Source organism: Cibotium barometz, chromosome 17 (assembly GCF_041138505.1).
Source record: "Cibotium barometz isolate CiBa-2024 chromosome 17, ASM4113850v1, whole genome shotgun sequence".
In the NCBI taxonomy this organism is placed as follows: Eukaryota; Viridiplantae; Streptophyta; class Polypodiopsida; order Cyatheales; family Cibotiaceae; genus Cibotium; species Cibotium barometz.
In genome coordinates, this window is record NC_141062.1 from 19,212,197 (window position 1) to 19,239,841 (window position 27,645).

A 27,645-nucleotide genomic window follows, 5' to 3' on the forward strand; every position below is an offset into this window, starting at 1 on the left:
ACCCTCTCCCTATCATAGATCATGTGCTCGAATGAGTAGCAGGTAAGGTAGAATACAGCTTTTTAGATGCTTTTTCACGCGATAGCCATGTCTCAATACACCCTGTAGATTAGCACAAGACATCATTCACCATTGAGTGGGAAGTGTTTGCTTACAAGTTTATGCCCTTTGGCTTGACTAGTGCTCCTGTAACTTTTCAAAGATTGATGTGTCATGCTTTCAAGGAATACCTAAGGGTTTTTCTTGAAATCTTCATGGATGCCTTGTGCATACACTGAACTAAGTGCGTTAATCATATAGCTCACTTGAAAATAAATCTTTTAAAAGTGCCACCTTTATTGAATATGTCTAAACTTTGAGAAATATAAATTCATGGTTAGCTCGGCCAAGATATTAGGACATATTGTGTCCCGAAGTGGCATTACAACGGTGACTAATGCATACACTCGACTAAGTATATAGCCTACTTTAAAAAAATCTTTCAAAAGTGTCACCTTTATTGAATCTATCCTTTTAGTGTGAGCTGGCTATTTTGGATTTCTTACTGAGGAAATTGTTTGAACGTAACAATTGACATTACAAAGCTGAGTGTGAGAGGAGAGAGAGGGGAGGCCACAAGGGAAATTTTTTGATGTTAAAATGACAATGAATTTCAATTGCCTGTATAGATGGATTATTTTTTGCACTTGTCTCTTTAGAATTAAGAAAAGAGAGAGAGACTTGAGCAAGTGTCCAAGAAGACACCCAATTCCTTGGAAACCAAAGTGTTAAAAATAATTCAGCGTTGTAATTCGCAAGCAAGAGTCTCAGGCTTCTTAGCATAGCAAACTGTACTATGTGTTTAGAGGCTCCTTGAAAATTCAAAAAAAAAAACATTGAGTCAATGAATTTTCTTTGAAATATCTAAAAAACATTGACTTTCGAGAGAAGAGACACGATGATTATGTGGAGAAGGAGTCGTGAAATGTTGTAGTGAGGGTACTATAGTTGGCTCGAACAACTGGTGTATTTGTTATGGAGGAGACACTATTAACTTACCACTTTCCTTTCTCTTTCTCTCACTTGTTTCCTCCTCTTGTCGCATTCTCACTATGCAGTTATCAAGCTTCTCTGTCTTATGTGGTGCTTGATGATGAAAGTTTTGTCAGTTCTTCTTCTTCTTCTTCTGGTTAATTTAGAAGCCACGCAATAAGAAACTACAATGTTATGAATTGATGCCACTCTGAGGAGAAAGCTTGAGTGTGTTGACAACCAAGATTGGCTCCTTCCCCTCTCCTCTCTTTCTTCAAACTATTATAGAAACTCTACACAAAGAAGCAAATTTGAAGCTGCACCCTCTCTTTCTTTCTCTCTAAAATGCAATAAAAAAGGATAATCACCTAAGCTAATCCACCAGCGGTGGAAAGAAAGAACGTGAACATCTTGTCCTAACCCTTTTTTCATAATTAGGCTCTAATTACCAAAGAAGTCCTAATTAATTAAACTAGCTCATTTCCTAAGACTAGTCTAGTCCTAGGGACCCTAATACCAAACAAGGGCATTTCATAGCAAAAATATTTACTCCATGATTTGGGCAAGAAAGTACTACTAAGGATCAAGGTATACATAAAAGATAATCAAACTCAAATTTATATTAGTCTTGTAAGATTACTTTTGTAGCTTTTTAAGAGTTTTAGAAAAAATTCATATCTTTTCTATGATATTGTCTCAAAGAATTTCCTAGCAAGGAAATACTCTCAACATAAGATATTAGTTGAAAAATATGTATCAAGTGTAAAAAAAATTAAAAACATAGTTCTTTATGGTGATTATTTGTAAGAAAGTTATAATTTTAAAAGTTTACATTCAAAATACCTTAAATAGTATTTTGAGCTCTACAAATGCAATTAAAAAAACTAACTATATGAATAAAAGCCATGTATCTTTTATCAATAAAAGACGCACGTATTATACAAGTCTCCTTGAAGATAAGGTTATTCATATATTTTTATACTATTTTAGTAAGTTTAAAAGTTAAAATTTTATAAGATATATATTTTTTTCAAAACTTTTATGATAGGCAAATGCTTCCTACACAAGCGCTCTCAAGTAGTTTCAAGGAAATTTTAAGTAAAAAAAAAAAAATCATAAATCAGCCTTGAGTCGATTATTTTGTGGCTCAAATATAAGACTTGATAAGCCAAGTAAATATTTTATACCTCCATTGAGTAAGTACACCGCACAAAAGAGAAATCCAAATCATGTTGTCCAAGAAGACACCCAATTCCTTAGAAAAGGAGTCGTGAGCCGACCTAATTAGAATGGGAGTTAGTGAATTTTGTTCAAAAATTCTAAAAAACATAGACTTTCGAGAGAAGAGACACGATGATGTGGAAAAGGAGTCGTGAGCCAGAATGGGAGTTAGTGAATTTTCTTAGAATTTAAAAAACATAGACTTTTGAGAGAAGAGACACGATGATGTGGAAAAGGAGCCGTGAGCCGACCGAATTTTCTTCGAAAATTCTAAAAAAAACATAGACTTTCGAGAGAAGAGACACGATGATGTTGATAGTCGTGAGCCACGAACATAGTCGTGAGCCGACCTAACTATTGATGGTGATCGACCCGACCGCTTATTAAAAAGAAGGGCATCATCGGTAGCCTTCTCAGACTCGCCTCTCTACACACATCATCATCATCTGTAGCCTCTCAAAATATCACCAGTTCACTTCATATATAGCATTCATTCTCCATGGAGCCTAGCGAAACATACGACTGTGTTTTACCACCTTTTCAAGAAGGCAGCCAAGGGCTGCAAGATATGTACCTTTTTGTACCATAGTATATACTGAATTTCCAGCACTTCTCACTCTCTCTCTACCTGCGTTTTTGCATCAGATGGTGCGTTTTTGCATCAGAAGGTTTCCAAGAGTGTTTAGGACTGAAAGAAGACTACCCAGAGCTTCTGCGTGTTACACTCCAATAAATCTTCTAATCTGGTTCTTAAGCTTGTTGCCTCTTCAGGTTTAGCCCTGGGATTGTCTTGCACATGACATCCCCCTTTGCTAAACTTGATGACAAGATTTCTCTATTCTTGGATGGTCGTCATCATCCCATTATCGACTCATGGAGTCCTAGCCTGTCATCCTTCCCTTGCTGGCAACCTTTTTCACTGAAAACCGGCCCGATCTCGAAATACACTCCTAACTCTGATGAAGATCCGTGGATCTGTTCCATCCAGTCCCCTTTCCATTCTTGCCTTATCCTTGAACATGTTCTCTAGTCTTCTTTCCTGAGTATTGAGTCTAGCACTCTCACTCCACCCCTTGGATGTAACATGACTACTATACGGAAGCGTGCTTAATGATGATTAATGCAACACAATAAAGATTAACACTAATCACATGCTCATGACATAGAGAAGTAGAGAGAAGGAGAAGGGAGAGACTCTTTACCTAACTTACTCTTACTATATATTACTGAATGAATGAGTAATTACAATGATTGTCATAGATCCAATGTAGATTTAGACTATGAATGCTATGAATGAACTTATGCTTACTGTTCTCCACTGTGCGTTAATGGAAATGCTGATTGGAGATGTACTTGGCTGATCCAAACTATTAGACTACATGTCCTTGGTCTTGGCTTTGCAATCTCTATCTTTGAATGATTATGAATGACCCATGACTTGCCTTTATATAGTAAAGTGCTAGCAAGTCGCAATCAAGTCGGTTTTCACTTTTCAAGCCATAGAAAGTCATCAAGAATGTCATAAAATGTGTTTATATTGTGCCCATAATATGTCCCAACCATTGGTGCATGTCATGGGCACCTATAGGGCCACCAAATTGGCTCCAAAATGCCTGTATACAACCTCTAACTTTGCCCTTAAGGCGGCTGTAAGGAATAATCATGTCTACGTGGCACTGAATTAAGGTGTGCACGTGACATTCTCTCCTGCTAAACTTGGAACTGGGGTGCACATGCCACATGATGCGCCTTTGCTCTATGTTGTCAATTCGAGTGTGGATTGGAAACTTCTATATGGTGTCTCCGCCACTATCTTCTCAGGAACTGCGGGCAATGGAAGTTGCCCCTTTGCCTTTGGAAGCGCTATTGGCATGGTAGACTCCATGAACACCTCAGTAACAGAAGACTTAACTTCTCCTCGTCAATGGATTTTGAGACAATTGTGGGAACCTCGCGAACTGTCACCTCCTCGATGGCTATGATGAACTCGAGAACTCGCATGAAATTTGGAATTGTTTGCGTCTCTGCATGCTCGAACAATTGTACCTGTTGGTTGACCTCGACCTGTCCTATCGGCTGGCCGACCAGCAGTCGGCCAGCTCACTAGTATGTCCAAAGACCTATATAAGGCACTCAAGGCTCATTGTGTTTTTCATTCACTCAATTAGGGAGTGGGTCCAGCACTAGGATTATTTTGGGTGTTTCCACCTTTTCATGGAAGGCAGCCTATGGTTGGAGAACCTAGGTACCTTTTTGTACCATATGAATATACTCAATATCCAGCTCTCTCTCTCTCTCTACTCTCCCTTTTGTCTGCGTTTTTGCATCAGCATGTTCTAAGTGGTGTTTAGGGCTGAAAGAAGACTCTTAGAGCTTCCGCGTGTTACAAACTTGCACCAAGTCCTTTATGGTTTGAAATGGGCACCCAAGACGTGGTATAATAAGAATCAAGATAGATGCACTCTTTCTTTCTGTTGGATTCCATAGATACTTTGCAGACATCAATCTCTATGTCTTTGCTTAGGATGCTTTGCTCTGCTTGATTGTCTTTTGTGTTGATGATTTATTGATCATTGGCTCGCATCTTGCCAAGATTGAATAGTGTTGGGTGTCGGACTCACACACTCACACACACAAACCTGCACATTAGGGTTAGGTGCAGGGTAGAGAAGCTCACACACAGAAATGAGAGAGAGAGAGAGAGAGAGAGAGAGAGAGAGAGAGAGAGAGAGAGAGAGAGAGAGAGAGAGAGAGCCAAAAGTGTGGTATCAACAAAATGCAAGTCAACCCTTGCATGTGTGCCACATCCATATAATATAGAAGTACAAAATATTATATGTTAAGAGTGTCCTTTCACACTTGATATCCAAGGGAAAAAACCACATGGGAAAAAGTGTCCTTGGTTAAGCCTTGTTCACACATAGCACTACCATAAGTGAGCATATGCCTACAAATCCCCCCTGTAGTGGAAGTGTACAAGGTAGCAGATCACTCTCTGTATGAGAGTAAGCCCAAAGCTTTGCGGAAAGCTTCAAACTTTTCTCGAGGTAAAGCCTTTGTGAATAGATCTGCAACATTATCCTGTGTAGGGCAGAAAGATAAATTGATCGCCCCTGCATGTAGCCTCTCTCTGACATAGTGATAATGAATCTCAATGTGCTTGGTACGTGCATGAAATACCGGATTTCGTGCCACGGCCATAGCACTCTTTGGCTATCAGTGAGAATGGTAGTGGGTGTCTACTGACACTCACTGATCAGCCAATAGTCTCCTTAACCATACACAATCTACTGTAGCTGTGAAGACTGCCCTATACGCAGCCTCACAAGTAGATGTGGCAACAGTGGGTTGCTTTTTACTCAACCAAGATATGCATGAACTGCCAAGAAAAAAACAATTCCCACTGGTGGATTGCCGTATCATAATCACTAGCCCAATCTGAATCACTGTATACATAAAGCTGCAAGCTGCCCCCCTTGGGATAGAACATACCAAGATCTAGGGTACCCTTAAGATAACGAAAAATGCGCTTGACTGCTTGCCAATGCTTTGTGCCTGGGCTGTGCATGAATTTGCTTAACAAAGACACCCCAAAAGATATGTCTGGCCTCGTGTTACACAAGTAAATGAGGCATCCCACTGCCTGGCTGTAAATGCCGGCCTCAAAAGGCTCTCCAATATCATGCATAGTAAGCCGTACACCTGGTTCTACCGGAGTAGAAATGGGCTTACATTCATCCATGTGAAACCTTTTTAGCAAACTTTTTATGTACTTAGTTTGCTGCATAACAATGCCATCATTTGTATGCATAAACTGTATGCCGAGATAGTAGTGTAAAGGTCCCAAATCTGACATATCATATTCAGCTTTCAAATCAGCTTTGAAATCTGAAATTTGTGCTTTGCTAGTACCTGTAATGAGCATGTCATCTACATACAAGATGACTATGAGAATATCGGCATCAGTTTTCTTTACATACAATGTGCTTTCAGTTGGACTATTCACATAACCTTGGCTAGTTAGATGAGCATGTATCCGATCATACCAAGCTCTTGGAGCTTGCTTTAACCCATACAATGCTTTGTGTAACCTGCATACTTTATGTTCCTCACCAGGAACTACAAAACCAATGGGCTGATTTACATATACTTCCTCCTGTAAATCCCCATTTAAGAATGCAGTTTTGATATCCAATTGATGCACTATCCATCCTTTATGTGCAGCCAATGCAATCACTGATCTTATTGTGGTCATTCTCGAAGTAGGAGCAAAAGTTTCTTCATAATCTATTCCCTTTTTCTGGGAGCAGCCTTTAGCCACAAGTCTTGCTTTGTACGTGTCAATAGTACCATCAGACTTTCTTTTGACTTTGTACACCCACTTTGTTCCAATGACATACTTGCCTTTAGGCAATTCCACAAGATCCCATGTATGGTTCTTCATGATAGAAGAAATTTCAGCTTGCATAGCTTGCAACCAATGCTCATTCTCATGTGCTTCTTCATAAGAAGAGGGCTCTTCTGAATCAAAGAGACCACCCATTGCTAATGCAGACTCCCCATGATGTATATTCAAAGCATGGCTAGAACTAGCCCTTGTTCTACCTGTGAGTGGAGCTGCAAGTTTGCTTTCTTGCAAAGTTTTCAGCAACCATCTTGGCACTGACTTGGCTGTGTCTATGGTTGTTTGCTCAAATGTACGCATATAGTCCACTGTTGGCTTTCGGCTATACCAAGCCTCAAATGGTGTTATGGTTTTCAAAGCTTTTGTTGGACACCTGTTCAACACATGAGTTGCACATATTATAGCTTCCATCCAAAATTTGTGAGGCAACTTTTGTGCTTTCACCATGCATCTTGCCATCTCCATGAGAGATCTATTTTTCCTTTCAGCTACACCATTCTGTTGCGGTGTATAAGGCACAGTACATTGGTGTTTGATGCCCTTTTGAAGCATATAATCCTTGAATGCATTTGACATGTATTCTCCACCTCTATCTGAGCGGAGTGTTTGGACTTTATATCCACACATATTTTCAGCCATTGCTACAAAGTGTCGAAAGCATGTAAACACATCTGCTTTCGCTTTCAAGGGGTAAGCCCAACAAACCTGGAGTAGTCATCAATGAATGTGACGAAGTAAAGATGCCCCCCTATGGATGGTGTCCACATTGGACCACCTACATCACTATGTATGAGCTGTAATTTACTTTCAGCTCTAACAGTTCCATCTTTGGGGAATGGTTTTCGTTGCATCTTTCCCAAAATACACCCCTCACATACATGTCTTGGTGGAGACTCAAGAGGCGGCATATTATCAACCATATGATGCTTCTGCAAAAGCATCAAACTCCGAAAATTTACATGCCCAAAACGAGCCTGCCATAGCTTTGCATCATGCATGGCAGGAGTGTGGGCAGCCACTGTATTTGCATCATAAGTATGCTAGTCATAGTTGTCCAGCTTATACAAGCTTTTGTATCGTGTTCCAGAAGTGACTATTTCGTAACCCTTTGATGGGTCTTTTACCAAACACTTCCCGTCTTCAAATTCAACCTTTAAACCTTGGTCGTTTATGGCTGAGACGGAGAGCAGATTTTTCTTTATCCCTGGAACATACAATACATTTTTCATACAAATATTGGCACCATTGGCTGCAATAAGTATGACATTGCCAATTCCCTTTACTGGATATGTGGTATGATCTGCACATGATACAGTGCGGCCATTTAAAGCATAAACCAAGTGCTGAAATACATCTTTGCATGAAGTGATGTGGCTCGAAGCACCACTATCAAAATACCATGATGCATTCTGTCTGTCAGATGCAATGCAAAACATATCAGTGTCTGAAGCACTTGGTGTGCCAGTGCATGTGACCAAAAAAGTGTACTCTTCTTGGATTATATTAGCTGATTACTGTGCTTTGTCCTTAGAAGAGTCTGCTACTGCATTGCCTGCTTCTTTCCTTTTCTCTTTTGCAATCCGCTTTCTACATTCACTGATGTAGTGTCCAGGCTTATGGCAGTAGTGACATTTGCCCTTCTTTTTGGGCTTGTTTGCATCTCCTTTGTTAGACTTTTCACCACCAGAAGAGGGCTGTCCATGACCAGCCTTGCTAGACTATTGTTCCCCATGCTTAAAGCTCTTTGCTTTACCCTTGTCCTTGGCTGTAAATGCCTTGTCTCCACCACGGTTGCTCGATAAGTTTGCTCTTGTTTGCTCCTCCTGCACGAGTAAACCCACCAGCTCTTCAAAAGTGACGGGATCACCACCTCCTCTCATTGAGAGGTTGAGAGAGGTGTGAAAGCCCAAGTAGGAAGGTGGTAAAGAATGAAGAGTGTTGGTGACCATCTGTCTGTCTGGGATAACCTCATCAATGTTGAGCAATTGTTCCTGCAAATCTTTCACTTTGGTGAGATGATCTGCCATGGAGTCACGCTCATCCATAGAAAGAAGATCCAATTGCCTCTTCAAGTAGGCAACTCTTGCCTCATTGCATACTTGATACATTGCTTCCAATGTGTCCCATGCTTCGATGTCTTGCAAGAATAAATGTGCGGAATAATAGTCCTTTTCACTGAAAGGGCTATCAATGACATGGCTTGTGCATCTCTAGAGTCCCATCTCTTCTGCTCTTCTGTGGGAGCAGGTTCTACATCAGGAGCTCTTTGAACACCTCCCCTTTGAGGCGTGGCTGGCTGTACGGTAAGTGGGCGTGTGTCATCACCACACACGATGCCCCAAAGCCCTTTGGCTACTAGCAAATTACGGATCATGAAACTCCAGAGAGAGTAGCTAGATCCATCCAACTTGTCCTCCTGGGTGAGCACACCAAATACATCTGTAGCATTCTGTGCCATGTCAACAAAATATACCTGCAAGCAAACCAAGCACCAATGTGCACTGCCAGGCAACCAAATGTCCTGTGCAAATGTATGCCTGCAAACCAAATCAAGTGTAAACCTGCACCAAATTGTCCAATTACACACAATGTGTATACATACGCGACAAATCACAGCTGTAATGCCCAATTACATGCTCCAATATGAAAATCCCCAATTTTTATGCACTCCAATCTGTGTCATATTGTTCCCAACTCCCCAACTATCGATCCATGTACTGGGCACCTCCGGGCAGGCCATATTTTGCAGCTCCCTGCTCTGATACCAAATGTTGGGTGTTGGACTCACACACTCACACACACAAACCTGCACATTAGGGTTAGGTGCAGGGTAGAGAAGCTCACACACAGAAGAGAGAGAGAGAGAGAGAGAGAGAGAGAGAGAGCCAAAAGTGTGGTATCCACAAAATGCAAGTCAACCCTTGCATGTGTGCCACATCCATATAATATAGAAGTGCAAAATATTATATGTTAAAGAGTGTCCTTTCACACTTGATATCCAAGGGGAAAAACCACATGGGAAAAAGTGCCCTTGGTTAAGCCCTGTTCACACATAGCACTACCATAAGTGAGCATATGCCTACAAATAGGTCCTATCAGGTTTAGCTCTCACCTTTGAGATGACTGATTTAGGAATTCTCCACTACTTACTTGGGATGGAGGTCTATTAGTCTTCTGATATATCTGCAAGGTTCTTGATACAAAATTCCATGTACATGGTTAGGGAAGATAGAAAGAAGACTGTGGTAGATTCACATAGAGCACACACAAGAGTGCTAAATAGTTGTTTGTATTATATACAAGAAAGAAGTAATACAACTGAATCTCTAGTACAATGGAAATGGCTGAGTGATAATGTCCACTGCAGCCCTGCGACCTACTATACACTCGTGGCTAGCACTTCACCTAAGAGACACGCTCTGTGATCTTTGCTGATGAACAGATTTAGCAAGCAAGCACATTTCTTGCATGTCAAGAAGACCATTAAACCTGAACATGTGGTGAAGGTCTCTCTTGCACAAGTGTTCAAGCATCATGGTATGTCAAAGTCCATTGTGGGGGATAGGGATCCCAGGACGAGGAGCCTCGTTCGGAGGGCTCTCTTTGATAACATGGGCTCAAAATTGGATTTTTCATCAGCTTATCACCCGCAAATGGATGGCCAAAGTGAGGTTGCAAATTCAGCATTGGTGGATCTTCTCAAGTGCTATGTTGCATATCAAAAGAAGTATCTACCACTTGTAGAGTTTGCCTACAATAACACGGCACATGCATCAAAGACCTTGTTTGAGATTGTTTATGGCAAAGTAATCTTGCCACCAATCCTTCACACCAAGGATGAGATCTTTGTTGCTGATGAATATGTTGTAGATCTTGATTTTGCCTTTGCTTAGGTGTAGGTAGACATTGCTCGGTCTCTTGCAAGAGGCTGGGGAAAGAGGGAGCATGCCCTAAGCTTTCTAGTAGGTATTATGGGCCCTTCAAGGTGATCAAGCAGATCGATGAAGTTGCTTTTAGGTTCGCATTTCCTGGTCATTGGAAGATTCACAATGCCTTTCACGCTAAAAATAATGTTTGGTACATGTATTCATTTCTTTGCGCATGGCAAATCTGGCTGAAGAGCCTATGGAACACAAAACAAAATACTTCAACAATATTTTGGTATCGGAAGGGGGGGGGGGGTGGGGAGCGGCCCAGTTTCAGCCCCAGTGTAGTTTCATTTTCAGCATCATGTTTGGCTTGTGTTGTTTCCATTTCATAAATGCTTTAAGTGTTAATTCTTTACGAGATGGTGCCCAATTAGTGCTCACACCCAACCGTGTGAATTACATAGACAAAGTGGTTTCACAGTGTTCGGGATCTTGGGTATTATGGATGAGCTTTGCTTGGATCTTTTCCTTTTATGAGAGGGCATTTTATGTGGGTAGTGTGCAATTGAGGACAACTGCAATGCAGGGGGGGGAGAATGTGACACCTCAGGTAGCTGGCCTTTAGGAGTCGGCAGGAGCTAGTGGGCAGCATATTGGCAAGCACAGGTGCCATGTGGCAGTCAGCCATTCGATGGTGCAGTCGGCTAGTAGGAGCAGGTCCTGAGCTGTCCTCAGAACAGGCTGGCATCATTAATATAGGATGGCACCTGGTGCAAGGGCTGATCAAGGGGAAACTTCAGCAGAGCATTGGGCTGCGAACTGTGGTCTACAGTCACTGTCATTTCGTGTACTTAAAATACAGTTGTAACACCTTGTGACACTCTGGTGCAAGGGCTGATCAAGGGGAAACTTCAACAGAGCATTGGGCTGCGAACTGTGGTCTACAGTCACGGTCATCTCTTGTACTTAAAATACAGTTGTGACACCTTGTTCTTGTATGTATTAGAAATAAGTAGTTTTAGGGGCTCTTGTGTGTGCTGTGTGTTCAATTCGCTGTTATCTTCTTTCTCTACTCTTAAAACCCCAGCACATAGGCACAAGAGCTCTACATGCATCATCAGCTATTGTTTCTTATGAGTGCATCTCTATTTTGTGCATGAATGCCAACTTCTGAGGTTGAAGCGTATCTAAGTTTGTAAAGATTATGTGTTTGTACCGTGATACTTAGAGTGGGTAGGTGTAACAAATGTAGGAAACCATAGGTGTAAAGAATTGGTGATTAAGGGCATCTAGTTTCATTATTGCTAGGTAAGCCTAAGATGAGTCGCATTTCTCTTTGGTAGGTCATTAATGCTTTGATAATTTCTGGCCTTTTTTATAGGAAAGCTTGACAAAGGAGCTGTTTTGAAAGCGATATGCTCAGGATTTCAAGAAACCACGGAGCCACCAGTTTGCTTGAGTGCTAGTATGCTTCAAAAAAACCTATTCAAAGCAGCATTTGTGTGTCTTGATCTGTGGTTGGAGATACATTACATGTTTTATGGTTGAGTCTGCCTTGCATCTTCGGAGGTTTGACAGAAATTGAGTACGAAGGGCTTTGTGTGAATATATGCTCTTATGTGTGTGTGTGTGTGTGTGTGTGTGTGTGTGTGTGTGTGTGGAGTGCTACATTATGGAGTTGATAGTTATAAAGTCTTGTGGGTTGACTACCATGAGTCTATAACATGCACGTTCCTAAAAGGTGAATTTGGGCATGTTCCTGGATTCATGTGGGTATATAATTCAGCCGTATTAGCGGACATGCAAATTTCACATTGTGAAGTTTTCGTCCGAGTTGTTGCGGAGAGTTGATATTGTGCTTATTCTTTCTATCTTTAGCGGTGCATTTGTCCTATCAACTACTTATTGGTGTACTAATTCTTGCTATTTGCTACTTCTCTTAGTGCTAGGCTTCATTATGGCTGAGTCTGCCCTACATCTTCGGAGGTTTGACAGAAACTCAGTACGAAGGGCTTTGTGGGAATATATGCTCTTATGTGTGTGTGTGTTTGTGTGTGTGTGTGTGTGTTTGTGGAGTGCGTGTGTGAGAGCATATCTTGATTCAGAGTTCTACACCCACTATTGGGCACTGATGACGTTAGTGGGATGTCGTAGTATCTAGTCCATACTATGCATAATGGAGTTGATAGTTATAAAGTCTTGTGGGTTGACTACCATGAGTCTATAACATGCACGTTCCTAAAAAGTGTATTTGGGCATGTTCCTGGATTCATATAGGTATATATATCACATGTTTTACATTCTGCATTTGCAGACATGGAGACAAATGAGTGCTTAACAAACAATGGCGGTTGCTGGCAAGATAAAGCAGCTAATATCACTGCTTGCAAAGTATGTGCCCATCTCGTTTTCTTTTTGTTGCCTTTTTGTCTTTCAATACATAAACACTTCAACCTGCAATGCCACTGTAGGATACGTTTCGTGGTAGAGTTTGCGAGTGTCCCTTAGCAGAAGGTGTACAGTTCCAAGGAGATGGCTACACGTCTTGCAAAGGTAATGCATTATGTGGCTTATGGTTAGTAAATGAGCTGGAGTAGTATGTTAATTCATTCAAAGTTAAGTTTGTTTATTGAGGCTTCCCCTTTTTCACAGCCATGGGTCAGGGCTGGTGCAAGATCCAAAATGGAGGTTGTTGGCATGATACTCGGGATGGAAAGACGTACTCTGCTTGCTCAGTAAGAAAACTGCTTTCGAAGTCTACTAATTAAGACACTCGTGGTCCATTTGTGTTTTACTATCCTTGTTTTTGGGAGCAGGATACTAAGACAAAATGTGAATGCCCACCCGGGTTTGAAGGTGACGGCGTTCATAGCTGCAATGGTAAGTTACCATCCATCTCACATGCCTACATTTCATCTATTTTAAGTGTTGAAATCAAGGTATACAAGGATGATGGCTCACTTGTAAACCATCTGCTGCCAAATGTATGCTTATGTGCAGATATTGATGAATGCAAAGATAAGCTTGCTTGCCAGTGCTCAGAGTGTAGCTGCTCAAATACGTGGGGTGGTTATGACTGCAAATGCCAAGGAGATCTTTTGTATATCCGGGAGCATGACACATGCATAAGTAGGCCTTCTTCTGCCTTGTGATACACATTCAACTACTGTGCTACGTACATGCATGTGCGCATGCATATATGTATTTGTGATGTATGCTTCGATGTGTTATTCGTGTACCTATTTTAAAGCTAATCACTAACATTTGATTGGTGTACAAGCAAGCAAAAAGGCAGAAGCTTCCAAAGTTGGGTATTTTGTGGTTATGATAATTCTTATTGGATTATCTGCTGCGGGTATTGGAGCATATGTTGTTTACAAGTATAGGCTACGGGTGAGAGCCTTTCTGGGCAGTTGGTTTATAAGGAACTGGCTTGTGTGTTTATGCATATCTCACTTATTCCCTAATGTCTCTGTTACAGACGTACATGGATTCCGAAATAAGGGCTATCATGGCACAATACATGCCCCTTGACAGTCAGAATGAGGTCCACCATCACCTTGAGGAGGAATCACGATAAGTCTGCCCAAGTCTTTGCAGTGGACAGCTCTTAATGCGTCTGAAGCTGCACCATTCTTCACTATGTGGATTAACTACTAAGTTATATAGGAAGCAAGGAATGTATTTGGCCACAAAAGAAGGCTCAGTGGTTTTAGTGGTTATGCATTTATGCTGTTGGGGGGAGAGACAGCTGCTTGCGTTTTTGTTGCTGGAAAATGTACCAAATCTTGTACAAGACTTTGTGTGGGTCATTTTCCCGTGGATACAACTGTGGTTCGAGTATCGTCAAAGGCAACCAAACTTGAATTAATCAAAACATGGCATTGTTGTTGATAAATACACCAAGATTACTTGTATTGTTAATTTATTATATGCTATCAGCTGCTCTCAATAATTTTTTTGTGCTCTCTAGAAAAAGACATTTTTTTGTGTGTTATCACCCAATTGGTGTGGAATATATATTTTTTGGGTTCCTTCAAAGGTTCATGTTTGTAGACTGAACACTTAGTATGACCTAATGACTAATTGTGTGTGTAGACAGAGGGAAGGGGTAGACAAGGATTGTTGAGTTTAGAAGGAGATTGTCGGGAATTGTGGGGGCAGCAACTCCCTGTGTGTGTGTGTGTGTGTGTGTGTGAGAGAGAGAGAGAGAGAGAGAGAAAAAGAAAGATTTTATTAACGTCTTCCAAAAGACCGAACTAGGCCTATGAGTGTACTTGTGTGGGGTATCCTCGGTCATCCCAACAAAATGAAAGTATCGAACTAAAAAGCTGAATCTGGGTGTGTAATAAGTACAATGAGGGGGGAGGGGATGGAGCTCTACTACTAGTATACAATCATGATATGCAACCTAGCTAGCTCCATCCTGTACCATACTATTGGGGGTATAAAATGGTATACATCAATGAAGGGGGTGTCCACAGCTCCTTGAAGAACATGCCTGGGTTTGAAGAACATGCCTGGGTTTGCTCTGAAGCGAGTCAACCGTTCCGCACCCTCTTTGTGAAACTGAGCTCTGGTCTCTGTCATCTCTCTCTGGTATAGGCGTGGTGTCCGAAAGCCAGGTGTCCTCTGTCTCCTGCGGGCTCTGAGTGTCTCTGCTCTTTGGAGAGTAATTCCCTGTTGTGTAGGGGCTGGGAGGGGTGGATCACTGAAAAAATGTGTCGTCCCTCCTCTGGAGCTGTTTGAGCCTGTAATGATGTCTCTCTGTGACGTATGTCTAGAATGAATCTCCCCAGTATGCGTTGGTCTGCTCCCTCAAAGATCTAGCGTAGGGAATGTGGCTCTCTGAATAAAACGGGATCTCTCTCTGATGGCTGTATATGCTCTGCATTTGCATACATAATGCTGCTCACTCTCCACCTCCTCTCTGCACAATTTGCATACCCTCTCCTCTCGGGATTCGTGTTGCCCTACCAGTCTTGATCTCCAATTGATGTGATGAGACTCTAAGCTAACCAATAGCTACTCGGGAGCCGTGTGGTAAAAAGCCCTCCATGTATCTTGGTCTTTCTATAAATCCATCATCAGTGATACTCATGAAGCGATCTCTGTAGTATAGCATCTTCGGTGGAAGAGGCTGTGTAGGCGATATCCATGTCTCGTGTATAGAGCTGCCATAGGTCTTGTCTCAATACTCTGTTCCTCTCACTATAGAGACGGATGTGGTGCATGCTTATCATACTGGAATGGTGGTAGATGATCCATGTCTAGGCCATGCTGTGAGAACCAATGTGTGACCTATGGATACCATGATCCTCTGTCTCCTGCCTCAGCCAGCTGTCTAGATGCCTCAAAAGCTCTGTATGATAATCTGTCCTGTGGCATCTCTCTCTAGCAGGCATATAGTCTGGAATATGGCCTCTACCATCATAGGAGGCGCAACAAAACTCTGCTTGGATAATGTCATGAGGTACTGACGGTTTGCTGCGTGCCATCATGAGGGCCTATGGTCTCTCTATCTGTGTCCACCAATGGGTAGCAAGGCTTGGTGCCCATATCGTTGCTTCGTACATCAGTGCTGGTGTGACTAATGTGTCAAATAGCCACCCCTTCGTCTAGGGCTCCTGAAAATGTCCCTGGTGGCACCGTCTCTAGCATAGCCAATGCTGCATATCCTTGTGTCAATCTAGCTCTGGCTGCTGAACCCATGGTGAAGCGCGTGGCTGCTGCTGCAGAGAAGGTAACCCCTAGGTACACGTATGATGTCACAACCTCCACCTGGCGTCCTGCGAGAGTGAATGTTAGTTGACTCCTGCCCTGTCTCAATGTATGAAAGACCATAACCTTGGTTTTTCCAAGGTTCATAGTAAGACCCCTCTGTGTGTTGAAATCATCGAGTGCATGTAGATGCTGTTGTAGACCTCTTGGAGACTTAGACACCAATACAATATCATCAACATAAAGCATAATATGTACTGAGGTACTTGCTAGATCAACCCCATCTTCGCCTCCCCGTATAATGAAGTTAGCCACCTCATCAATGTATAACCCAAATAGCGTGGGGGAAAGTGGGCATCCTTGCTTCACACCAATGGTGCTAGCAATAGTCTCGGACATACCTCCTGGGCATTTGACTCGCCCAAAAACCTGCTCATATAATGCATAGATGCCCCATGTCATATCTGCTGGGTATGCCAAGAGAGTGCAGGCGCTGATGAAAGAGCCTCTCGTGGTACTGTGTCAAATGCCTTGCGGAAATCCACAAAGCAGTAATAGAGCTTTCTCTTCCTCACTCTGGCCTGATCAATCATACATCTCAAAGTGAATACATGGTCAGTGGTAGAGAAAGCTCTCCTGAAGCCTGTCTGCCCTGATGAGCGTCAACCTGCTCGCTCAGCATATAAGCTAAGCTCTTGCTCCAACACTGCACCATAGAGTTTGGTCAACACGTGGCAAACCATAACCGTCCTGTAGTTTCTCGGATCGAGCATGTCCCTTGTTTTGTGGATCGACACAATGGTGTGCATCGTTCACTCTGCAGGCAAACCCTCTACTAGTGCCCTATTAAACAGGTGTGCAAGAAAAGGAGCCAAAGAATCTACTGCATATATGAGATGCTCACCATGTAGGCCCATATGGCCGGCGGCCCGCCGTCTCGCCCGCCGTCCATGCTGTAGGCGGCAGATAGCTTCCTTTACCATTGAGTGGGTAAAGAAGCTAGTTGTGGTAGGTCAAGGCTCCTGTGGTGGCTGAGGTAGAGGTGGCTGCTGTGGGGTGTGGTATAGGCCCTCTGCATATGTGTGCCATGTCTGTGGGTCTGCAATGGGTGTCGGTGTCCGGGGCTCTCTGAAGTGCCGCCATGAGATAGGGCTATCTCTACTCATGAAGAAATGAAAGATCTCTAGCTCCTGTATCTCTGCGAAGGCCTGCCTTTTGCGGCGAGTAAGTCTCCTCATCTCTCTCCTCGACTCCTGCTCTGTGATGGCTCTCAAGGCTCTCTGTATGCAGAGCCGTGAGTATAGGGCTCCGCACTTGTCATCATACCATCTGTTCTAGGCTCTCTTGAGTGGACACGATGTGGGAAGCTCTGTAATGCAGCCGTGTGTGTAGGAGTGATGCCAGTTGGGCTCTAATGGTATCCATAGGTGCGAGGGGATCCATGAGTAGGAGTCCATCCTCTACTCTGCCAGTGTATATGTCTGCCATGTCGTGTGAAGTAGATGGTAGTGTGTGGCGTCGGTATGTGGGGGGCCAGTGATACTGGTGATCCAGCTAGTGAAAATGACATGTATAATCTGCCCCAATAGGACGAGGTGGGATGGAGAATGAGGTGACAAGCTGTGATGCCTCCAAATACCCCATAATGTAGTCTACCACCATGCCTCCGGTCCGTGTATGACCCCCATGTGGGAAGCATGTCAGCCCTCCTGATCCCGGCCACTGTAGCATCCCGTTATAAATAACGAGGCGATGCCTGGCTCCTAGCTCTAGTAAGTGGTCCCCATAATGTCCTCTGTCTGGTCCAGTGTCCTCTGATGCCCGACTAGCCCCTATCTCCTCTGGATCCACACGAAGGAGGATCACCATGTCATCATAGTCATACACCTCACACGGTGGAGGATCACCATGTCATCATAGTCATACACCTCACACTGTCTGCTCTGTGTGGGCATTGAAGTCACCCGTAAGAAATACTTCCCCTATAATCCATAATCTCCTCTGATGTGACAGACAAGTGTATGGCGAGGCTCTTGTCTCCTCCTCCTGTGGCATGTCCTCTGTAATGATAGAGGAGGATCCCGATGGAGGAAAGTAACATAGGGCTATGCATATAACCCTGTCCTGTGAGAGCTGTAAGCTGATCCACATGTATCTGGCCTCTGGATCCTGTGCTACCACTCAGTCTCCCCTATAGCTCCCGTATGAAGAGAGAGAGAGAGAGAGAGAGAGAGAGAGAGAGAGAGAGAGAGAGCGAGAGAGAGAGAGATTGCTTGGTAAAAAAGAATGGTTTTGGCTACTACAAGTACATGATGTCCTTGCTACTCCAAGGGTAGGATTACCTTGATGATGTGACTATTGGAAAAGACCCTTTCGTGCAAAAAGAATAGCAGTAGGCCTACATTTTTTTTCTCTTAAAGCCAATTAGTATTCCAAGTGCTAGATCTTCATGGCTTGACGTCACTTTAAGGAGAAAGTATGCAGCTCTCCCGTCAAAGCTCTCCCGTCAAAGGCAACTTCCAAAACTTGAAGATTAAACCTCTATGAAGTTATTGAAGACCATCTTCTTCTTAAGCTCTTCTCCACATATTTATGCCTAGTAGCTCCATTCAACATTGCTCAAGAAGTATCATTAAATTCATAGTCTAAGATCACTTGCCAAGACTACTCTGAATACCAGGCCAGTGAGGTTAAAGTCTCTTTGTAGCACAAGGCAAGGGGAGTTGGGCATCGGCCTAAACTGTGCTCACTAAAAGAAGGCAGGCTGCACAAGTTTTTGAAAGACAGGCACCGTAAACACTTTGTTGAAAGCTAACAAACTCTTTACAAAGCAAACTAATGTTGGGTCCTAAAAGACTAGCACAAGCCTACCATCTGCTGATGCTTGCTTCCACCTCTAGCTCTCTCTCTCAGGAGAGGAGAAAGGACTTGCAACAAGGATCCCCAACACTACTCAAACCAGGAGCAAAAATAGGTCGGTAAGTTTAGCAAATGCTCTCAATGGGCAAGCTATGTTTTTTATTCTGACTTCTACGAGTGCAGTTATATATTTCATTACAGGAGGCTTGTCCTTGGACAGAACAAGGAGGCTTTGTATGCTAGCCAATCAAAAACCAACACTTAAAACATGCATCGATCCTACATGTAATGAAGGTTGAACAACTTGAAGGTAAAGGAAGACAGAGAAAAATTTAGGCATGGGCATAGCCATCTTTACCTCCCGTAGAGAATTGGTGTGGTGCTCTATGTACAGACTGAATCACACTACCACCGAATGCCCACAGTTGAGGGCAAGGCCACTACTCTATTGTGCAGTGTGTAAAATTAGGGAATCATGACACCTCGATGTGCAGATATCCAAGGTTTCAAACAGTTGCACAGCTACCGATTTACTTAGGGGGATGTTTCGGGTACATGACACTTCACCTCTACTGCCACTTGTTCTACCACCACAGGCTAAAATCAACCAAGTATTGATTGAAGAGCCATCAGAAGATTTGGATATAGTGCGTATTGTAGAACTCAGTGGAGAGTACTATGAGGAAGGTACCGAGATCGCACCAGAATTCTGTCCTACAGAATAATACGCTAGTACTACTTGTGTTTCAAACCACGGTATAGTGGAAGGGTAAGGACATAAACTCAAACTCGAGGAGAGGACCGCTACAATGTTTTGGTTGCGGTGGGTCGCATCGTATCGCTGAGTGTCCAAACAAGAATGTGGTTCATATGCACCAACCCCAACAATTGATTGCTCCACCCAATGACATGCCAATACTTACTTGTACTAAATGTGGCATTGATCGTTTGATCAAGGATTGTCCATACCGTGCAAGTGGTTCGACTTCCACTTCTAACCAGGCTATTGTCCAGACCATTAGTATGTAACCTGGAAATATCACGCCACTCAATGTCTTGACACGAGCCTAGGTCCAATTGGGAGACAAGGGGAAGCATTAAGGGAAGGTTGAGGTCTATAGGGGCCCTTTAAGCTGCCATATTTTGATTTTAACGACTTTTTGTTAAAATGTTAAGTTTCTTTGACTTTAGACACCTTCTTATTCTTCAAATGGCTAGAAGTTTGAATTTCAAAGTTTCCCGCCAAAATTGAATTTAAAATTGAGTGGGCAAAACCATATCATGTGACATATCTATGGAAAGAGCTCAGCGAAAGTAGATTCTGGATCTCTAATCTCTGACAAATTTTGAGCTCATATGTAGAAGTTATGGATGTCCAAAATTTTAAAAACTTTTTCCCCCACTTTTTGTTTGGGAATGAAAAGTACAAAAAGGTATCTTCTAGAGAATCTTTTGACCACCTTTAATCACCCAACATTTTTGTATACATGGCATCACATGATTGACCCTTTTCCTTAATAACCTTTTAATCACATGGCATCTTAAAGGGCCCCTATAGACCTCAACCTTCCCCTAATGAACCGAGCAGATGCAACCACTTCTAGAATTGGTCAGAGAAGGAGAGTGAAAAAAGTGGGTAAGGGTGACACGAGGGTCGCAATCCAAGATGGATCCGAAGAAGATACGATTGACACCGGATCCACCCAATCAAGAGAAGAAGGGGATCAAGCGGTCAACCAAAAAGAGCCTGACCTAGAGATGCAAGGGGAAAGACCATCAACCCCTAAAGGAGTCGGTGAATACCCAAATGCCGAAGAGAAGATAAGGAAGCTCAAAGACGCCAAGGCCATAGTAGAAGAGTGCCAACGACTTCAAGAAGCCAAGTTAAGGGCTAACTGGGTCAGGGATACAATGTATCCAAGAAACGAACCAACAAGGGAAAGAGAATTGGACGTACCTACTTCAATTCCAGAAGGGACGGAAGAGAGATCTCAAGGAAACACAATGTCAAGAATGTTTGAGGAAGATGCGGAGGATGAGTCCATCCATTCATTCCCTAGGGATCGATACGAGACACATGGAAGGAACCCTCAATTGCCAGAGAACCCAGAGACATAGGCAGCCTCATGGCCGTACTATCCAGTTCTATGCAAATGTCACTGGGACAATTGCTACGCAGTTCACCAACATTATGGGCATACATGAAGGAATGGGTAGAAGGTGGACTAAGACCGGCCGACACTACACAGAGGATGTTTTGTCACCTCTGGCAGAAAGAACCTTAAAACACACAAGGGAAAGAACAATCAAAGTCGTCAAGATACCGGTTAATCAATTGGGGCATTATTACGAAACTGACGACACCAATGCTACAATCCCAATTCATCATAACGGGTACCAGGCACTGGCTATCCTAGATGGTGGGGTAGGGGTTAGCATCATCACAAACGGTGTTGGAAAAATTGGAAAAAAACCAATCTAAAAAGAGTAGATCTTATCGTTAAAATGGCAAACGGAACATCTTTAAGGCCCATTGGGCTTTTAGAGAATGTGAGACTCAAACTCTATGTTTTGGTACCATTATACATTTGTAGTAATGGACTTTCTGCGCCAAACAGACTCATATGACATAATATTGGGGAGACCCTTCATGAGGGAATCCAAATTGGTGCACGATTGGGCATTAGATCAAGTGTATGTGTGTAGAGATTCACAAATTTTAAAGATAGATCTGAGAACGTGGAGAGCACACCCCATGAAAGGACAACTATTCGGTAACGATTCAGTCTGCAACAACTGAGCGCACCACATTCGTATGAATATTCCAGCCCATGGTGGAAAATTCCAAAGAGGAAGAGGAAACATAAATGTATGCATCACTTCCTCCTCTAGATTTCAGTGAAAATTGGATGCATGTGCCAGCTACCATAGATGTGATGCAACCTAGAGGAACCCAATATGTGGAATTTGGAACTGTTCCCACTACCTCTGTCTGTATGGTCAATTGGCAAACCATTGATGAGGAATCAGAAGAGGAGGTCTCTGGCATAGAAGGGACTGGATCACAAGGCCGTACCAGCGCCCAGCGCCTTAGAAGATGGTGAAAGCAAAAACGATATATTGCTCGACGAAATGCCCTACTATGAAGACAGAACCCATGGATGCCCAGTGGTTGAGATACCTCGAAGCCACTAAGGTACACGATGAGTTTTCTAAGGATTGGGGTAAGGAATTGAGTAAGATATCACTTGAAGAGAAACATAAGAAGGAAGTCATCCTTCAAGAACTAGAAACGCCTAAGGTTACGTAAGATGGGCGTCGAAAACGAAACAAAGCTTTGGTAAAAGCTAACTGAGAGGCTAGAAAAGTTATGGCTAAAGTAAATAGTGAGAATGAGGATAAACCAGACTTGCTTTCAGTACTAGACCATTTGAAAACCTACATAGTTGACGACGAACGAATGGTCCAACTGACGGCAAAAAGAGTTAAGGAAGATGGACTGCCCACATCATACGATGGCCTAGCTGAAGTCAAGGAAGTGGATATTGCGGGACCAGGGGAGGAAGCCAAACCTGTTTATATCGCTAAGGGCTTGATTTTGGTTGAAGAAAAAGAGCTCGTTACTCTCCTTAAGGAGTTTAAGGATTGTTTCGCCTGGAACTACATGGAGATGAAGGGTATACCACCTGCTGAGGTGGTGCAACATACGATCCCAATCATGCAACAGGCAAAAACCATACTAGATGAATCCTAAATATGCGGCAAATGTAAAGGAGGTAATTGATAAACTCATTGCTGCGGATTTTATCTATGAGATAGAACATAGAGATTGGTTGTCATCACCAATCGTAATAGAGCCAAAAAATAATGGGAAACTTAGGGTATGTGTCGATCTTAAAAAGGTTAACCCAGCTACTAGGAAAGACCATTATCCATTGCGTTATACAGAACACGTTTTGGAGAGAGTGGCTCGTGAAGAAGCTTACAGCTTCTTTGACAGATTTTTAGGCTACAATCAGGTGTCTATGGCACCAGAAGACCAACATAAGACAGCCTTCAATACAATGTGGGGGAGCCTTTCGGTCTTACCAATGCCCCAGCAACATTCGAACGATTAATGTGCACAGCCTTCAAAGACTACTTGCAGAAGTGGTTGGAGGTATTCATTGATGATCTGTGTGCACACTCTCGATGGGCAAACCATCTGGCTTGCTTAAGGAAGGTGTTTGAGCGAAATCGTTTATATCATATATCCCTAAACCCTTTAAAGTGCCAATTTTGGGTCAAACACGGTGTGATATTGGGACACATTATCTCTAAGAATGGTATATCCATGGATGACAAGGTTAAGTTGATCTTGGAACTACCACCACCCACTAATTACAAAGGTGTGCAAAGATTTATGAGCCACGTTGTTACCACCGCTTCATAATCTTCTATGCTAAAATCATTGTGCAAGCTACCCATTGTCTTTAAATGGACCGAGGAATGCCAGGAATCATATGATCGGTTGAAGCAGACATTGGCTAGTGTGCCAATTCTAAGACCACCTAATTGGGACCTTATATTTTATGTGCTTATTGATGCATCGAACTTTGCTATTGGATATGTACTAACGCAGTCTGGTGAGTTCAAATTGGACTACCCAGTCTGCTTTGCTAGTCATCAATTGAATGATGTAGAGGTGAATTACACTACCATAGAGCGAGAAGGGTTGGCCATGATTTATGCAGTCAAGAAGTATTGACATTACCTATTGGCCAACAAATTTGTGTTCTTCGTGGACCATCAGTGTTAAAACCCTAAGATCTCTCTAGATAATTGTTATGCATAAACATGCATAAATCAGGCATAAACTCAACCACCCGACCACCCCCGACGAGCCCAAGGGATGCACACATGAATTATAAATGAAATACATCATACCTCTACCTTGATGTCCCATACCATCAAGAGGTATAACTCCAATCCTATAGCATGTAGCTATAGTGTGAAATGGTAAGTGAGTAGATATGGACCTCTACACAAGAGACCATAGCCTAAGCCTCCAAGCCCTCAAGCCTCCCTTGAGTGTGCCCCATGCCCCTATTATATATAGGAGGGTCCTCAAGTGACTCTTGACTCTTCATTTCCCATGTGTGACCCTTGGATGCGTGACCCTAACCTTAACCCTTAAGGTTACACTAGAGCTTGTTCCCCAACCATGCTCCCATGCTCACAAGCCTAATGTGGGTTAGCCTCCTAGTATATGCACACATAATGTTACATATATAACATACTTCCCCTCTCTCAAAACATTGCACTCTTGCAATGAAAAGAAGAAGAACTGTGCTGAACAATCTCAACCGACTCCCAAGTCGATTCCTCTATTTCCTTATCTTTTCACCTAATTTTAACCTCAGAGATTAGTCAACTACAAAGTTTCCTTTCTCTGAATTCAAGTACCTTATCAGGTTCATGTGGAGCATAGGATAATTCTTCGACTTCAATGAGTTCTTGAGGAGTAATTGTGTTATCCTCACCTCCCAGTTTCCCTTTCAATTTATTGATATGAAAGACTGGATGAACTCTAACATGTGAACAGTTTAAGTTCATATGCAACCGTGCCAATCCGATGTATAAATCAAAATGGACCACAATATCTAGGAGATAAATTCGAGCATTCTCCTATTGACAAAGTCTGAGAAGCTTTAGGAACATTAAATTAAACCAACGCTCTTAGTTCAAAAGACCGAGATGAGCGTCCCCTATCAACATATAAAACTGTGCCCTATCATGAGCACTCCTGATAGAATCCTGAGCTTCGGTCAACATTTCTCCTGCATATCATACAAGAAATCCCTCAATGCATCAAGCTCATGGCCTTTAAGACTGACATCAATAGGTGCCCTGTGTTGATACCCATACATAAGTATGCACGGACTAAAACCAATAGCTGTATATTTAAAACTGTTATAGGCAAATTCCATCATTGGAAGATATTTTTCCCAATATGATGATTTTCTAGAGACATGCATGAAGCATATACTCTACAATCTGATTCATACGCTCTATTTGCCCCATCAGACTATGGATGATCAGAGCAATTCACATTCAAAGTAACTTCCTCGTTTTATAAACCATTCGGAATAAAGTAGAAAAACATGGCATTGGCGCCCCGACATACCCACATCTGCATATGGAATAATCGACGTCCCGAGTTACCCATATCAACATAGAGAGTCGTGAGCATCTCGATGAGTCACATATGTCCATCCGTAAACAATCACGTATATAAATCACCTAAAGTACGGAACTAGAGAAAGAAATGCCAACAAAGGAAGAATCCAAATTTTCTTATCCAAACACAACAAGATAAACTTGTTTGAATTCTAAAGAAAGAGATTTCAACAAGCAAAAATGCCGACGAGATTACCCTCTCATCAAAACATGCAAGCTATAGATAAAAGAAGTTTATCTAGAGAATGCCCGCACTATAACTTCTAGTGAATTTAGAAAATGAGATTGTCTTTGAATGTTGAGGTCAACATGCTAAGTGATGTAAGCAAAGCAATAATCTTGAGCCCAAATTATCCCAAGATAATATATGTGAGGGATCACTAGCGTCCCATACCACCATGATACCACCCATACATACCTTAACAATTTGAAAACTCACTAGTATGCCGTCTAGGAAAATATGAATAAAATCATGTATAAAAGGAATAAAATGGCCTTATCCTAGACTTTCACATACTAAAATCTGTCTCTATATTCCTGAGACCACATCAAGGAATAACTCTTTCTGAGTACATCATTAGAAAAAAAATTAAATTATTGGCACCTTTCTAATGATAACTACCCAATAAACTCAATAAAGTTGGGGTAGAAAAATAACTCACCTAAATTTATAAACAACTAGGTATCCGAGTTGGAATATGTACAAGAGTGCAATGAACATAGTCCAAAATTACGTGCACAAAACGAAGGCAAATGCTACCTTCAAAGCACATGAAATTATCCAAAAGATCCTTATAAAACCATGGATAAAAGCATAGAAGCTCCTCGAATCAATAAAAATTATAGTTGATCTCATAAAAATCAATGCATACCATCTAATGGTCATTAATCAAGCCAAAAGAAGCAGTAAAATTGGTGGCCAACTCATCAACCTGGAGTATATGAATGTGGTGTCATTCAAGCAAAACTCCAAATTAAGCAAGTGAAACACATGTGTGTAGCACTCAATAAAAAACCCCTAGACACAAGTGATCTAGGCGGCAGAACCTAATGAGTCTATATAAAACTTGGAAAACATCCCATAAAATCCACCAAAATAAACAGATCAACTAACCCATGATAGAATTTGTCTTAGGCTTAAGAAATTAAGCACAGACCACACTTAAACACGTGCAAAATAAATTATCATGGAAAAGTGTCAAAGGTGAAACACACTTTGAACGTAAATTATAGCCATCAAAAGAAATTAAGGAACATGTCCAAAAAGAATGGCTAAACAATGGTAAAAAATCATGAAGACATCGTTTAGAATTAATCCAAACAAAAATATTTACTAATACGAGGTATAATTGTATTAATAATATGCGAATAACTCGCATCTATCTAATGTCAGCATGAGAAAATGTACTTCAACATTAAATAACCCTCGAAAATATTAAATGAATCTTGAGAAAAAGAATTATCAGGATTTTTTTCTAATTTTTCTTAATTTTATAGTGCCTTAAAATACGATAATTTTGAATTCCACCAAACCTATCTTATGGCATTCTAAACCTATATTTTTCTAGAAATTTTTTAGCAATTTAGATTTGCTAAAATACCATTGATATTTTAAAAATATCAAATTTTTAGGATTTTTAAAAATAATTTCTAGAAATTTTTCAAATTTTCCTGAGAATCCCATCGTTCATGAAATGTCCAATTCCGCCCGACAATTCTGAAATCCAATGAAAATTTATAATTTTAATGGATTTTCTAAATTTTTAGGTCAAAAAATATATTTTTAAAGGAATTTGAATGATCATGGGCGCCTGAATGGACACACCACATGCCAATCACAAACCCCAAATTATTCAAAAATTTAAAATAACCTTTGTCTAATTTTTTTACTAATTTTTAGAAATTTTTAGAAATTTTTAATTTACCTCGAACGCATTTAGAATATGAACGATCAAAAAATTTCAAAATCCCAACGGTTTTCTCGGAATACGGAAAGCCAAAAGTTTCGGGAAAATGAAAAGACAAAAAAAATCAGAATGTGAGGTCAAAAGTTTTCGGAATACGGAAGGTCAAAAGATTTTTCGGAATTCGGAAAGCCAAAAGGTTTCGGGAAAGCGGAAGAAAGCCAAGAGGTTTCCCGGAAGATGAAAAGCCAAAAGGCACTAAGAAAAAATTTCCTGAAATTTTCTAAGAATTTTCTTTTCTCAAATTTCAAATTTTCTCTAATTTTTAGGCTTTTTTCAAGCTTTTTTTGAAACATTTTCAAAAGCTTAAAAAAACTCATTAAAAAAAATAATATTAATAAGCTTTAATAAAAAGCTTATATAAAATTTTTAGGGG

The 27,645-nt window shown here is 41.6% G+C and overlaps 2 protein-coding genes across 2 annotated transcripts; both read left to right on the forward strand.

Annotated features, from left to right (window-relative positions):
- Positions 1-11,887: 11,887 nt before the first annotated feature.
- LOC147629741 (vacuolar-sorting receptor 1-like) lies at positions 11,888-13,673 on the forward strand. Its single transcript, XM_086811281.1, has 5 exons — positions 11,888-12,897; positions 12,978-13,059; positions 13,159-13,241; positions 13,323-13,386; positions 13,507-13,673. Exons 1-5 carry the CDS (start codon positions 12,823-12,825, stop codon positions 13,656-13,658), a joined length of 456 nt encoding a protein of 151 aa, XP_086667407.1. The 5' UTR covers positions 11,888-12,822; the 3' UTR covers positions 13,659-13,673.
- Positions 13,674-13,792: 119 nt separating this feature from the next.
- LOC147629742 (vacuolar-sorting receptor 3-like) lies at positions 13,793-14,470 on the forward strand. Its single transcript, XM_086811282.1, has 2 exons — positions 13,793-13,899; positions 13,988-14,470. The coding sequence occupies exons 1-2, from the start codon at positions 13,831-13,833 to the stop codon at positions 14,084-14,086; spliced, it is 168 nt and encodes a 55-aa protein (XP_086667408.1). The 5' UTR covers positions 13,793-13,830; the 3' UTR covers positions 14,087-14,470.
- Positions 14,471-27,645: the final 13,175 nt, after the last annotated feature.